The following is a 16,251-nucleotide window of genomic DNA, read 5'->3' as shown; positions in this document are numbered from 1 at the left end:
CCTAGAGGGCTCCGCTGCGAGAACAACCTCGGTTGCTCTGCAGCGGAGGGGACAGCCCTCAGAGGTCCTACCACTTCGGTTAGGACCTCTTCCCCGAAGCCCTCCTAGCCTGAATGACGTCCCTCAGGTCGCCTTTCTGGCCGGAGGACTTCGATTTCTGAGAGTGTTTCCTCTGTTGCCAAGCTCCAGGAGGAGGGGCTCTAGAGGAAACGCTCTCTCTCTGCTCTGCTCGGTGTGAGGAGCTGGCTGATGGCTGGGGCTGATCTCTTGGCCCCACCCTACTCGATTTAGACTTCTTATGGGGGAGGTACTGCTGGAACGCCGCAGATTGCTTCTTTGCCTCCTGAAACCTGTCGACGACCGATGTAACGGCGTCGCCGAACAGGCCAGAAGGCGAAAGCGGCGCATCCAGCAGAAAAGATCTATCTTTTTCTTTTATACCGGATAGATTTAACCACAGATGTCTCTCCGTGGCCACCATAGCTGCCATAGAGCGGCCAATGGCGCGGGCCGTCTCTTTTGTGGCCCGGAGAGACAGATCTGTGGCTCTTCTCAACTCTGCGATATCCTCAGGAGTTGGCCCCTCCCCCTCATCTAAATCTTTCAGGAGGTCGGCCTGGTATGCCTGCAAGAGTGCCATAGAGTGCAGACATGAACCAGCCCGACCTGCCGCCATGTAAGCCCTGCCTATTAATGCAGATGTATCTCTGCAGGGCTTACTAGGCAGCGCCGGGGTTTTTAGAGAAGATGCTGACTCAGGGGAAAGATAGCCCGCTAGAGCCTCCTCCACTTTAGGCATCTTCCCATAACCCATGTCCCGTGCCCCCATAACATTGCTGTAATCCACCATACTGGGATTGGAGACACGGGACGAGTGCGGTTTATCCCACGATCTCGAGACCTCTTTGTGGAGATCGGGGAAAAACGGCAAACCCCGGTGCTGAGGCTGTGACCTATGCTGCAGGAAACGCTCATCAAGTTTGCTTCTCACTTGCGTTCCCTGCTCATCATGTGGCCAGCTGATGTTAAGTCTGGCCACAGCACGAGTCACAACCTCAACCAGCTCCTCATAACCTTGGCCGTGAACTGGCGCGCCTAGATCACGGTCATCCGCATCAATACTAAGCACATCTACTTCCTCGGAAGCAGAGAGCTCAAGCATTGGGACCTGATCATGGGCAGGAGAAGCCGCGATGCGGGCTCCTGCACCACTCTCAGGGGCTACGGGATCCTCAGATGAAGAATGAGAAGGTGCCTCAGCAGTCTCAATCTCATCTACAAGATCCCGCTGCGAACCCCACGATCTCAGTCGCCGCGCCGCCTCAACGGACGCGGGACCAGAACCTTGGGGAACGCGAGCCTGACCGTGCTCATCAAAGCACGCCAGCCGGGAGTGCAGCACTCTAATGGGAAGTGCTTCACAGTCTACACAAGCAGCTCCCTCGAGAGCTGCCCGTGCATGCTGCGCTCCCAAACAATTCACACATAAAGCATGTGTCCCCACCCGTGATAAAACGAGGGCAAGGGTGCACACAAGCTTTAAATTGTTCGCTGGCCATAAATCAAACTTTCTGATAGACAAACAACACCAAATAAGACAGACAGTTTTCAACACAGAGCGCTTGCTGAAGAGCGAAAGCTAGTTTGTGTTTGTTCCGATGTCGCTTTTATGCATCCGGTTATGCCGTCACATGTTACATCATGACGCAACACCAATCAGGATTGGAATAGTTTCATTCATACTTCAGAGGCGCACGCTAAGGGAGCGTCCCCAAAGAGTCGATTCTCGACGCAGTGTAGAGTTCCCTCGAAAGGGAACTAACCTTTCATTGAAGTAAAAGAATTGAAAGTAGGGGGAAATCACATTATGAAATAAATGTTTTTCTCGAAAACACGTTGTCCACAATAATTGGCACCCTTTTATTAAATAGTTTTGGCAACCTCCTTTTGCCAAGATAACAGCTCTGAGTTTTCTCGAGTTTGGAGAACACCTGACAAGAGATCAGAGACCATTCCTCCATACAGAATCTTTCCTGAACCTTTAGATTCCCAGCTCCATGTTGGTGCTTTTTCTCTTCAGTTCAGCCCACTCATTTTCTATAGGGTTCAGGTCAGGGAACTGGGGATGGTCATGGCAGAAGCTTCATTTTGTGCTCAGTGACACATTTTTGTGTTGATTTTGATGTTTGTTTTAGATCATTGTCCTGATGCACGATCCAACCATGGCCCATTATAAGAATTCTAGCAGAGGCCGTCAGGTTTTGTTTTTTTATCTGTTGGTATTTGCTAGAATCCATGATATCATGTATCTGAACAAGATGTCCAGGACCTCCAGCTAAAAAATAGGCCCACAACACTAAAGATCCAGAGTTTATTTGACTGTGGGGATGGGGTACTTGTTATCCCATCTGGTGGGTTTGCTGCCAAAAAGGTTTTTTTTTTTTTTTTTTTTTTTTTTTTACCATAGAATCCAGTCCCTTTTGAAGTTCCAGTCGTGTCTGACAACCGAATATGCTGGAGTTTATTTTTGGATGAGCGAGGAGGATTTTTCTTGAAACCCTCCCAAACAACGTGGTGATGTAAGGGTTGTTTGATTATTTTTTTAGGCTTTCTGACCCTAAGACTCAACTAATCTCTGCAAATCTGTGAAGAATCTTTGGCCACTCAAACTTTCCTCCTCACCGTGCAATGAGACAATATAGACACACATCCTCTTCCAGGCAGATTCTTAACATCTTTAGTTGATTGGAACTTCTTAATTTTTGCCCTGTTGGTGGAAATGGGAATTTTTAATGCTTTAGCTTTTTTCTTACAGGTACTTTCTATTTTGTGAAGTTCAGCAATCTTTTGCTGCACATCAGAACTATATTATTTGGTTTTACTCATTGTGGTGGATGACTAAGGGAATTTGGCCTTTGTGTTTCCTAATTTTTATACTCCTGTAAAACAAGAAGTCATAGCCAGACAATTTCATGTTCCACCCTTGTATGCTAAAAAAATAGTTAATATTATACTTAAGAGATATTTTACTCATAAAAAATTCTAGGGGTGCCAAGAATTGTGGCCATGCAACGTGTTTTGGAGAAAAACATTGTTCATAATGTGACCCCCCACTCCCCCCCCTTTGAATGAAAGATCAAAAGGATAAAAATGCAGGTTTATTTTTATAGCCATCTTTGATCATATTTACCTGGGGTGCCAATAATTCTGACCAAAACTGTCCTATTATATGTACGCACATACAGCGAGCGCATTTAGCCCAGCACACAGCATTGTTTTGGATGTTCCTGTCCCAAAATGTACGTCTTTTTTTTTTACTTTAAGTTCGGTGACAGTGTGAACGCTAAGCAAACCAAGACTACATGTGTTATTTTCTTTTTTTGTCCAGACCAGACGAACAAAGAGAACCAAACAACAAGTGTGAACACACCCTTAAAGGCATCAAGAGGTTATAAAAAAGTTGTGGTGTTGCTGTGTCTAAGTTGCTACTTTGGCTGTCTGTTGATTTCCTAGAGAAGTGGGATCAGTTTGTGACAGATGTACTGAAGTTGGGGTGCTCCTTCAGTATGCCTCGAACTCGTCCTCTCCCAGACCCTGCGCCCCCTCTGGCCACTGGAGCCCCCGTGAAGCCGAAGGTAAGACTCAGTAACTCTAACGAATCTTTAGACTAAAATATTATCCAAAAGCCTTACAACGGATGGCTTCTTGGTTTGACTGATATGCAATTTGAAATAAGACTTTTTGAAAGCAGAAACCTTACAAAAAAACCTCTTGACCAGTCCAGGAAGATCAAAGGTAGAATCTTTTCTTTTTTTAAAAGAACCAATGCTTTATTGATTTAACTCAATCAGGTTTTTATCATTTTATTTGAGTGCTGTCCACAATATGCTCTGGAACATAACAATAGCATAATAAGATTTTAACGGTTGACTTTACTATGACATTAAGCCATACTAATTCACATTGCATACGTTGAGACTTACAGGCCATTTAATGGTTTTGTTAGTGGCCTACTTGAATTGTTTTAGGAGGATTCCTGTTGGATTTCAGCTGACTGCTTTGGCAAAATGAAAGGAACCTGTTTCAATTGACACTTGGAAATTGTGTTTAATTGGTGAGTGCCATTCAGAACCATTAATGTTGCAGTTTTATTGAGTGGGATAAATGATTAAAGCATTGCACCCAATGCACGATGCCAAGTGAGGCCAATATTGGATGGAACAGCAAAGTAATCTATGAGGAGAAGAACTAAAAAGTGTGGAAAAAATTAGTCATAGGGGTTGTCATAAATTTTGATTTTCTCATGTGTTTATTTTAAGGCTAGAAAAATGTGGACATATGGAAGAATTGGTCCATAGAGCTTTGTGCACATAAATGAATGTTTTTTACCACGGGGAATGAGTCATGTTTTCCTGTGCTGTATCAATGATCTTGCCCTCATAGTTCAACCTTTGATCCGGTATCACATAACGAAGCCAAACTGCCATAGTCAGGCTATTCTTATCGGAATTCTGAGGATTTTTTTCTTTTTCTGTGGTTGTTATTTTTGTATTTTATTAAAAGTATGAAATATCTGTATAACTTACCTAAGCAATCAGGAAAAGCTCTAGGGCCTAACAGCCATGACATATGCCCACTATTTTAGCTCAAACCGCAAAAGCTCTTGATAAAGTGAATTGGTCTTGACATTGAAATGTTGAAAACAACTTCAGAGACCTACATTCCAGAGGCCGGCTGTTTTTCTGTTTAATTACTTAATCACTTCATTTGGGTTACTTTTAAAAATGGGTGAGTCAGACTTGTGGCGTGTACGGCCGTAAGTGCATGCTTGTATCCCTCAAAGCCAAGTTGGCCTAGCAGTGGCTACACGCAGTCAGCTGAGAAGGCATGCCCAGGCTTGCCATGGCCACATCGCTTTAACTATGCTTTGCACTTGGATGGATTCCCTGATGTACTCTATTGCCCTTGCCATCCTTCCACTGTTTACAATCGGATAAAAAACCTGACTTTGACGTCCTGCAGCTGGCTCAAACCTCTGCCCTTTACCGCCCTCAGAAAATCACCTGCCTGCATTGCACACCTCATCTAATCCATACCCCCTGTCCTCAATCATCTAGGTTAAAAAAGCCATTTCCCCCTGTTCAAGTGTCCTTAGTTGACTTTCTGGAAACAAGCATTATGGCAGGGTTGCCCTTATCGTGTTGCTGGAATTCAAGAAAAGAACAACATTGGCACAATAAATAGATGGATGAGTGCTGTGCAAAGTCAACTCGATTTGCTACGCAAATTACTCTGTGGTTTCTAGTGCTCATGAGAAGGCTCATGAGTTGACTGAAAACATGAAGAAGACGAGAATGAAAGTGAGGCACAAAACCAAGGAATGCTAGGAATTACTTGTTTCTCTGTCCCACTCTTACCTCAATGCTTCATTTGTCTGCTGTGTCTCCATTGCTAAGATACTGATTATGTCAGTAAGCGTTAATGATCGGCAAATGTTTCCAGTATGTCTATCAATAATCTTCAAGTGGATGTTTTTTTTTTTTAAGATGATGAAAATGTTTGGGTTGCTTGATGCGAGTTAATGCAAGGCTTGTGATTATAACTTATTGGTTTGTTTTGGAAAGTCTAGTTCTGCTTGATGGCTTGCACTATTTCTAGCTTTGTCCTTTCTCCCATTTCCATCTAATATTTCTTCTAATATTCCCTTGATCAGCAGCTGAGGTACATGGGGGACCTATGTGGGAGACATTTTCCAAAAATTTGTGCATTCGATACTATGAAAATGCATCTAGTTTCAGAACATTCCAGTTTGTTTTGGCCATCTAACTGAGCAACAAATACCCACCTTAGAAAAATGGTGATATCAGAGTCAGACGTGTGAGGGAGGTTACCTAGATGCTTGGCCGAGGTCAACCAAATAAACATTTACAAAACTTTTGCCCAACTATTTTTCCATTTGTCATTTAACTTGTCGTCAGACTACAAATGTTGCTTGACGGAGGTCAACCAAAATAAACACTAAAGAAGCTTTTTCCTCACCTTTTTTCCATTCGTCCAAAATTATAAAAGCAACAGTGGCCCCAAAATGGGACGCTTAAGCCACACTTAAAAATCTATAAATGTCATGAAATTAAATAAAATTATTAAAATATCAAAAAATATTTTATTTAATATTTTTATATTTTTTTGAAATCACAAAACAAGTTAAAAAAATTGGTTGTAGTTTTTTTAATTTAATTTTGTTTTTATACATTTTTCTAATCACAAGATGCACAATGATAAAGATTACATTCAACTAATTACGCTGGTTAAGCTAACTAACTAACTAACTAACTAAATAAATAAAAGCAGCTTAGATATAAAATACAAAGGTATACATAATATGAGTCACTGGGCATCTTCAGGAATTCCCCACAGGGAAATTCGAGAAAATATTTGAGAATATTAGCCTGATCCATCCACATTTTAGTTAATTAAACAATAAAAAGTAAACAAATAAAAATAAATAAATAATAAAAACTAGATGTGCTGTTCAAAATTTGGGTAAAAAAGCATTTGGAAACTTTCTGGATGTGGTTACGTTGGCCTTAGTGAATCATGTTCATATGTGAACTAAACCACTAAACTAACCACTAAACCTGTGGTTACTCTTCTAGGAAACATGTAAACTTGAGAAGAACTAACTTCATACCTCCACTAAAATCAATGGATCACCAGTTGCTCAAAAAGGTTCAGGAAAGGCTAGCATAATTTTTATTTACAGATGCCAATTGGTTTGGTATTTTCATTTCCAATGCAACCAAATACTTTTTGAGTTTATATGCTGTTCGGATAATACACACTGCATAAAAGTTATTGAAAGTTATTAAAAGTTATTTTTTGCATCTTTTTAGTGGTGTTTAAAAAATCCATGGCTGGATCTGAAAGCTTAAAAATGCTGCATTCGGATAAGGCATAAAGGCACATCAGAATCCAATGTTAGCTTAACTTCCCGATACCTTCATTTGATAAATTTTTGAAGGCAGCATAGATGTATCCTTCTCTGCCTTTGATATCCCACAATCCTGTGCGTTCCCTTCTGTGACAGTTGAGCTAGAAAAATAAAGAAAGTTGCGGTTGGTGAGCAGTTTGTTTGTAAATGTACATTTTTGACCAAATGTACTTTTTTTTTTACCAATGTTTTCCACTTTTGATGTCATTTCTAGCAAGAAAGTACTATTGTAGTAATTAAATATTCGCATGTCTCACTGATACAGCAGTAAGACAACAAGCCAGTTGCCTAGGTTTTCTGACACAACTCATGCAGGATGAAGGACCATAATCTGCTTGAGTATTTAAACTGTCCACAGTGACTTTGTTCTGCATGCTAACAAAGGTGGCTGGAATCAAATAAATAATGCTCCACAGAAACTCATCATTATAATATAAAATAATTATTATCTTTACTTAGTATAACAGCAAGCTTGTAGCTGTTAGCCACTGCTGTAGGTCCCGTTGTAAGCACATTTTCCTTCAGAGCTTCAGTGGGGCCTCCCTGTCAAGCTCACCCCCTCTCCGCTCCCCTCCCCCTTCAGATGCCTCACAATGACCTCTTGACAGTTTCTATAAAGGAAAAACTGGGCCCAGGGCCAGAACTCTCCCCATGACCTCCTGCCATCTCACCGAAGAACATCATTTGGCCATCTTAGAAACTTTGTTTGTTTTGGAAATGTCATTCATTAATCCAAGAACCCAATAATCATATGTAATAACAGAACGCAGTGCAATTGATATCATTCAGGATTGTTTCTACAGTCTTTTATGTTCATCTGTAAATAATTAGCAGTGCTTGCTAAGGCAAATATCAGTATTACTATTGGTTATTCTTAGGTTTAAGGGTTTTCAATCCCATAGCAATTCCCTGGCAAGCACGCTACATCGTAAAACAAAAAAAAAGAACAGTAAAATAGTGTAAAAAAAATGCTACTGTCAAAGTTCCCTTATACGGTAAACACTTTTAATAGATTTAACAGGCCATTTTAAGTAGATTTATAGTAAAATAATGTTCAGACTTTGGAATTAAAACAAATAATCATTTTATAATTTAGATAGGAAAAATCCATAACTGATTTAATAATTATGTTTCTTGTTAGTTTTTGTTATCAGTTATGAAACATTCTGGTTTTATGTCACATCTTATGTTATTTAATTAATGTTTATTACATTATTTTAGTGTCATGTGTTGTACTCTTTTGTATTTGTGTGTACTGTGCACCTTATTAGTGAATTACAATTGTGTGTGCCTATTTTACACAACCAGTTAAAAAAAATATATTAATCCACAGATTTGACTTTGAGATGAAAATTACTTTAAAAATGGCCCCAATTGGGACCTTCACAGCACAAAATACACGTTTTAAATAATATAAAAAAATATACAATATACTCATCATCTGTTTCTTTTACCACCTGCATTATTGAGTTGGTTATCAGTATATTGTACATGTACAAAACAGAGTGGTATGGTGTAATTGTATAACAGTTAATGATATACAGGGGTTTTACCATAAATTTAGGTTCTGTTCCGTGAAACCTAAAATGTTGGTACCATATTTGTTTACGGTAAAGTTCTGGCAACCACAGCTGACATTTTTTACCATAAATTTGCTGAATTGTATTAAAGGGTAAAGAAAATGAAAAATGGTATGTGTGTGCTACCAAGTTTGAGACATGTTCTTGGTTTTCATCCTTTGCTTTCGTCCTTAGGTCCACCAGATGTAGAGCAGGCCTGCGAAGCGAGTGTCAGCACTTGGAGCCCAAACGCCGGCCTAGACTCGAGTAGTGTTGGCTCAGCGTCCTGTCCACCCCAAGGCTGTATGCTCCAGCTCGAGTTTGCCTTTCCGCTAGTACCTGACTCCCTCATTGTTTGGGTCACCTTCTTCTCTCTGGAGGAGACTGGACTGCCTGCAATCCACGACATCCTTCTGCTGACCCTTAGTGGTAACAACATCTCGCTGGGTCCACAGTATGCGTTCTGTGACACACCATTAACGCTGAAGCTAGACGTGAAGGAGGAGGTGTATGGGGTGCAGTTCTTCACCATGGAGCAGCACTTGGAAATCGACGCCACAATGCTCGCCTCAAAGCCAGACAATCCTTTGTGCCAGTCGTGTCATCCTCTACACTATAGACTGATTCGCCAGCCACCGTTTACACACTCACCACACGGGCTGATCCTTCAGGAACCCACTCTGAAATACGTGGACAGGTAAGGATTAGGAGTATGAATCTAATGTTTCATTACAATACGGTGTTATTTTAGTAATAATTATATACTATTATAGTTTTTATGGTAAAACTTTACAATAAGGTTCATTAGTTAACATTAGTTAACTACCTTACTTAACATGAACAAGGAATGAACAATACTTCTTCAACATTTATTAATCTTAGTTAAAGGCGTGGTTGATTATGAATTCACTTTTCTAACTTTAGCTAGTGTGTGATGTTGCTGTTTGAGCATAAACAACATCCGCAAAGTTACGACGCTCAACGTTCAAAGCAAAGGGAGATATTTTCTTTTTAAAGAAATTGCTTTTTAAGGACTACAACAAACGGCGGGTAGGGACTACACCACATTCCTCCCAGGTCGTGTTTTCATTTCAGTTTTAGCTTTTATTTATTTAATTTCTAGTTAATAATTTTAGTGCTTCAACTTGAGCTGAACCAAAATTAGAAATGTTGCCTTGACAACTAACTGAAATAAGTTTTTCATCCTTCAAGTTTTTCAACCCACAAATGCAACCAAAATATAATATGAACATTTCATTGAACTCTCTGAAAATTGTAAATAACTCACTGAAAATTGAAAATCCTGCGTCCCATATACATAACATGCATCACAAAAAATACACCTTAGAAAAGTAAATTATAAAAAGGATCAAGTTACACATTAAATCATCAATTGTTTGATGACAGCTCATCACTGGGTTGTGCAATGAGAAACACAATGACAACAGTCAAGAAAGCCTTTCAGTCTTCTGTTCTCAGAACAGAATGCATTGTCTTTCGGCTGAATACATTGGTTGCCGTTTATGACAGTGCTGCTTTTTTGCTGCATCGTGATCATCTTCCACCTGTAGAATTTAAAAGAAAATGCGCGCTATGAAGTAAATATGTAGAATCTAAATGTCAAAAAAAGGTGTATCTAAAGGTGTATAAAAATGTATATTTTTATGCATTACATCGGTACATATCATTAGTCATTTGATTGATGTATTGATACAATTGTAATGGCAAACTTAGATGCATGAACTCCTAAAGGGGCGCTAAAAATGTTTCCTTTTTGTGTGTCAACATGACTGGCAGCATAAACAAAAGATGATCACTATTCAAGACATTTCTAGGAGCACTAGCGCATGGTTGCTTTGCTAAAGCCATGTGTTGATGTGCTTTGCCGTTGTATGGACATCTTAGGTACTTTGTGTGAGGTCTTCAGGCATAGCCTTTACTCCTTGGGCTGGGGGTTCAGGTCAGCTCAAAGAATTTCACAGCCAGCTTGTTGTCTTCTGAGAGATACATGCCGATGTGCTCCCAGGCAGTTTAACTTCATGGGATACTCATAAATTCGGAGTGGCCTCAAAACAGTTGGAGAGCGTTTGAAGAGCCTCTGCCTCTTTGATGACAGCAGAAACAGGTCGACAGTTTGACAGGCTTACAGATAGATTCCACCTCAGATAGATAGATAGATAGATAGATAGATAGATAGATAGATAGATAGATAGATAGATAGATAGATAGATAGATAGATAGATAGATAGATAGATAGATAGATAGATAGATAGATAGATAGATAGAAGGATGGATGGATGGTGTGCAGTATGCAAGGGTATTTAGGTGGAAAGACATTTCCAATTAATTGCAGGCTTTTCTCATGTTTGTCTGTTTTTCTCCAAACCTTTGTTGTGAACCTCTCGAATTAATTTGGGAGACTTTCTTGAAATAACTATAAACATGAAACATGGATCCAATTTCAAAGGGCTTCTTAAAAGCTGTAAAAACGCCTATTGAGCACCCATTATTTTTTTCTGGCAAACATGCCTCTTATTAACAATACTTTAATGAAGACTTTTGTCATTTAGTAGGCAGGCATTGTCTCTGTTTCCTTTTGTGCATCAATTGTGTTGGCCTTTTTTTTCTTCTTCATTGTTTCTGAATGCTGGCCTCTCCGGCAGAACAAGACCACACCTCAGTCGGCAGGCTGCCAATAATGTACATTAGCTTTCACAAAAAATCAAATCAGTGCATATAAACAAGACCCAACGTGAACCCGCTGAACTTCACTGTCCTAACTCTGGGCTGTTTTGGGTGTCTCTTCTTTTTTCCAAAAAGTTGTCTGACAAGTGAAACTACAGTGAATACAGTGACAGCTGCAGCAGTAGTACATTAGGAAAAGACGTGAGGTCTTTTCATCTTAACAAATAAATGTCTAGATATTATATATATACAGTATATATATATATATATATATATATATTTAGAATAGAAAAGAGTCTTAACAATTCGTTGCAGAATTAAAAAGTAGTATTTATACTGATATATCCAAACATTAAAGCTGTGTTTAGATTGTAGTTGCACAGTCCAAGGTGTGTTAGCAAATTATCCCGGTTCATTACTCAGATAATGTGGTTTTTTTTGTGTGTTTTTTTTAAAGGTTTGTTTTATTAATGCTGCACCAGATGGTGTGTAATTTAGTCAGTGTATCAGCAGGCTTGTACCGCTTTGGGATCAGCTAAAAACTTAACTCATTTGAAATTCATTAACACAAAGCTAAAGTGCTGTTGAGAAAGCTGTTTTGAGGAGTAACACAGGATATTTCAGAAAGATATTTCAGATATTTCACTTCAGCTAAAAGCCAAATTCATTATTCAGGACCAGAACAAGTGATTCCTCGAGTTCGTATAAATTCCCCTTATGGGTATGAGTTACTTTTTTTTTTTTCTTGAGTACTGATATTTTATTGCACTGAGGCTAGTCTAAAGGAATTCACTGCAGTAGTTGGATAGTATGAACATGTAATTCAGGGCTCAACAGTAAGTTCTGTATGGACTGATGGCTTCGGGTCACTCTGAGTTGAAACAACTGTGTTGTGCTGCTCCTAAATCTTACATTATTTGACCTTATACATGTGTTTGACTTGGTGACTTCAACTTGTCACCAAGGTGACATTATTTACTTTACTAACAAGTTTTTTGTCAAAACTGTGACATCATTTTCCAGAAAATGTGCCCAAAGTTTAAAATGTTTGCCCTGATTTATATTTTTTGCGGAAACCGTGATGCATTATTTTCAGGATTGTATGATGTATAGAAAGTTCAAAAGAACAGCAGTTATTTGGAATAGAAACAGACTTTTGTAACGTCATCAATGCGTCCTTGCTGAAGAAAAGTATTAATTTCTTAAAAAAAGAAATTACCCCAAAAGGCTGAACGGTAGAAAAATGTAAATATTATTTCTTTAAATATTATTATTTCTGATATGATATAGTAGTACATTGCTAAAAAGTTATATATCTATTTACTATTTCTATATATATATATATTTTTTTATTATTATTATTTTTTACAGAGCCAGTAAAACTGGTGGCAGGACAAAAACAGTAGAACAACTCATAATTATTCTTGTCATGTTATGTACTTGAGTTGAAGGCTGGGAGTTACAAATTTTACAGTAATCATTTGATGAGGTTTGCTTGATCAGTAAACAGTTTGCTATACCTGAAATGAAAAGCATTACATGATTCTTGTCAGTCCCATTGTTGTTATCATCCACTATCTGTTTTTCACCCTTCTTCTTCCTTTTTCCGCCCTCTATGTGGGTGGCCTTTGCTGAGTCCACACAGTCCTGATCCTTCATCGCTGTGTGACAATTAACTAGAGATCGTTTTCATATCGTCCAGGAAAACAAGGGCCGTAAAATGTTTTGTCAGCTCCAGAGTGGCACAAAATTACATGGCCATTTCATCCTCCAGGTGCAAGCCTAGTTTGGCTCCAATAGAGGCAGGCAATCACTCATTGTGACCAGTGAAAGCAGCCCAAATCAAAGTGGTGTCTGGCTAAAAGAGGCAGGCTTCCTAATGAGAGCTCTTCAGTGTGGCAGGGGAATGTGCTGTAATATCAGATCTCAGCCAAAGAACAGCCGCTATAGATCACCGCTGTTATAGTATGGAGAGTGATTAAACAGCATGGCCTCGGAGATCCTCCATACTGTTTTCATTTTCAATTTTATCAATATGATTGTCACACAGCAACAAGACAAATTGTTGTAAAAGAACACATGACCTGCAAATGTATGCTGCATTCTCTCAGCATGTACAGGATATGCAAATGTAATTGTATCTTGTGCATAATTGATTTAAAAGCTGCTGCATGCATACATGAAGTTAGTTTCCGTTGAAAATAACAGGGCACTAAAGCAGAGACTTCAGAATAGCTATTTGGGATTTTCATCAAGTATCTTCACAAGCAAGACATGTTGTGTTAGACATCTGTTTTTGTGTGGTGTCTTGTTGTTTTCCTGTATTACCTACTTGAAGGTCAATATTGCAAGAATTTCACATTTTTTAGCTGTCTTGGATTCCAGCAGCATGTTTCTCTTTCATTGATACACAGCGTATAGTAAGCACCACTTGATGGATCTCTTGGGTGGAGTTGCGGTATGACCAAACAGCTGTGGTTTGGTAAATTATACGATTGAGGTTGTGTTGTTGTTTTATTTAGCCATGTGAACTCTGATTTTGATTTTAAATGACAAATTATTTCACTCCTTTGAAGTAATTAAGTTTTTAGATCATCATTCTCCTCCTAAGCCCTTCCAGCAGCGAGCAGCTGCACAGAGGGCTTAGCATTATGAGTTGCATCTCTTTGATTTCTTTTGAAGGTATACAGCGAATACTATAATATGATTTTTCCAGCATCTGGGCTGAAAGAGAGGAGTACCTTCAGAAAGAATGGTGTCACTGAGGAGTATGTGTGTGCTCCTCTATAGAGCTCAATTACAAGCACCAGAAAAGACAGACTTATATATCTCACTCTTCTGTGTAGCTTGTTTCAAAGTCCAGCTGCATTGAAGTGCAGACCACATTGCACAAAAAAATCATACCAGTTTTCATTCCATATTTTATATGCTAGATGACATTTATTTTCTTAGTCCGTGCAAAGACATTTTCATAATTCACACTTCAGATTAGCATGTCGAAAACAACAACAACAACAACAACTGACTTTAAAGTCAGGATTTAATTTTGACTTTAAATAACATTAATACTCTACACCTCTCCTATGATATATATGTTAATTTTATGATTTTTTTTGGGAGACATAAAGTCAGAATGTCAGGGTGATACAACTAGTGATGTAGTACTCGAGTCCGGTCTCGAGACCGATTTCTGCTTTCTCGGACTCGTCTCGGACTTGTTCCTTCAAAGACTCGGTCTCGACTCGGACTCGACCCTTCAAAGACTCGGTCTTGACTCGGACTCGGCATAGGCGGTCTCGTCCCCATCAATAGTTAAGACTGCTCCTCTAAACAATTCCCAATCTAGCTTAGTATGTAGGCCTAACTGTTGATTATTAACTGGGGTGATATTAAATCATGAATATCAAAACTGACATGTCGAGACAAAATCTCGACTCGGACTTGCTTCCTCAAAGACTCGGTCTTGACTCGGACTCGACTGTATTTGAAAACCAACGGACTCGGTCTCGACTCGGACTCGACTCGGACTCGACTCGGACTCGACTCGGACTCGACCCTTCCAAGACTCGGTCTTGACTCGGACTCGGCATAGGCGGTCTTAAAAGGTAAAAAGAAGAGTAATTTGGGATATATTTTTAATCATTTTTTAGAAAAACATTTGAAATGCTTTACTTATTAATACTTTTAAAAAATGGTTGACAACCAAATAAATGCCATGTGGTACAACCAACAAACTCATACAGAAATATTCAGAAAAATAAAAGCAATAAAATTACATTATAAGAGAGGACCCCTGCAGACCCTCATGACTGTGTCAATGTTTTTTTTTTTTTTTAAATATAAGATATTTTGAAGGTAGTTAAGTTTGTAAGATGTTTATAGTTTATATATTTATGAATTAATAATTTGTAAAAGAAAAGAAAAAAGTGATTTGAAAATGATCAAGATGTGTGTACTCTCATGTGATAAAGTGTTTTTACCTGATGATTACTCCACGGGACTTTTCAGTTAAACTTCATTTTAAGGTGTCTTTGTTTTGCTGAAATCATTCATTTAAGTAGTGAGTAATATTAAGTAACTGCAACTTACTATAGGGTTAAGATTAGTTTTTTATTTGGTTTATGCATAATTTATTGTCATTAATAAAGTAACTATGTAACAATGACACTGTAAAATAAAGTGTTACCAACTTTTCATGAGAATAGTATAAACATGTTTCAAAACCAAAATGAAACTTCTATGAATACAAAGAGTACATTTGTAAGATCTCAAATGATGTTTTATTTAACAATGTTCGGGAGGAGCAGGTGCAGATAATTAACCCAATCAGCACAAGTGGAGATCAATCAGTAATCAACTCAGGACAAGATAAATAACAGCAGAACCCGCCTTTGTTCCTTGTCAGTTTATCAGCATCCCACCTCCACCCCATCTCCTTACTTTTAGTTCCATCTCTAGTTCCATCTACTCTTACCAACGAGGGGGAGTACTCTGGGTTCGGGCAGAAATTCCGAGCTCGGAGCCCTCCACCCGGACAGCACGCCAAGTACGCATAACCTTTACCATAATAATTATATGTAGATGTGAACTCGTGAAATATTTGTTTTAAAAAATAAGTTCAACTTTTAAAAACGCGTCTCGAGACTTTGCAGGTTTTTTTGTTGTTGTTGTTTTTCATTCCACTGCTTATGACTGAATGTGTTCTGTGTGAAAGGCCCTTTATATGCCATTAACCCATATGGTAATTTGAAAAAAAAAAAAAAAAAAAAAACTCAGATGAAAACCTACGAGGTTAGAAACTAACCCATTATGATTTCAGGAAGTGAAACTGGTCATATTTATACCCAGAGGTTTGAGCTGCTTTAGTGTCTGGTTACTGTCTTGTTTAACTGCCAGTGTGCTTCCTGAACATTGTCAGTGTTGCACGCTCCCACCCTATTGACTTAAGAGTGAAGGGCTCCTAGCTACAGTGTTTTCCCACACTACTGTGGGGTATCCCTCATGGGAATAGCGATG

At 38.9% G+C, this 16,251-nt stretch overlaps 1 protein-coding gene across 2 annotated transcripts in view; it reads left to right on the top strand.

Annotated features, from left to right (window-relative positions):
* The window catches only part of pappab (pregnancy-associated plasma protein A, pappalysin 1b), a 140,638-nt gene that overhangs the window by 32,759 nt on the left and 91,628 nt on the right, over positions 1-16,251 (top strand). For both annotated transcript variants that reach the window (XM_056236508.1, XM_056236503.1), the window contains exons 6-7: positions 3,514-3,635; positions 8,746-9,247. In XM_056236508.1, the coding sequence (XP_056092483.1) occupies positions 3,514-3,635; positions 8,746-9,247 (624 nt within the window). The remainder of the gene's footprint in view (positions 1-3,513; positions 3,636-8,745; positions 9,248-16,251) is intronic.

This window comes from Rhinichthys klamathensis, unplaced genomic scaffold (genome assembly GCF_029890125.1).
Source record: "Rhinichthys klamathensis goyatoka isolate OS25496 unplaced genomic scaffold, OSU_Roscu_1.1 h1tg000019l_1, whole genome shotgun sequence".
Taxonomy (NCBI): Eukaryota; Metazoa; Chordata; class Actinopteri; order Cypriniformes; family Leuciscidae; genus Rhinichthys; species Rhinichthys klamathensis.
Note: the sequence above shows the minus strand (reverse complement) of the source record. Positions and strands in the feature narration are given on the sequence as shown.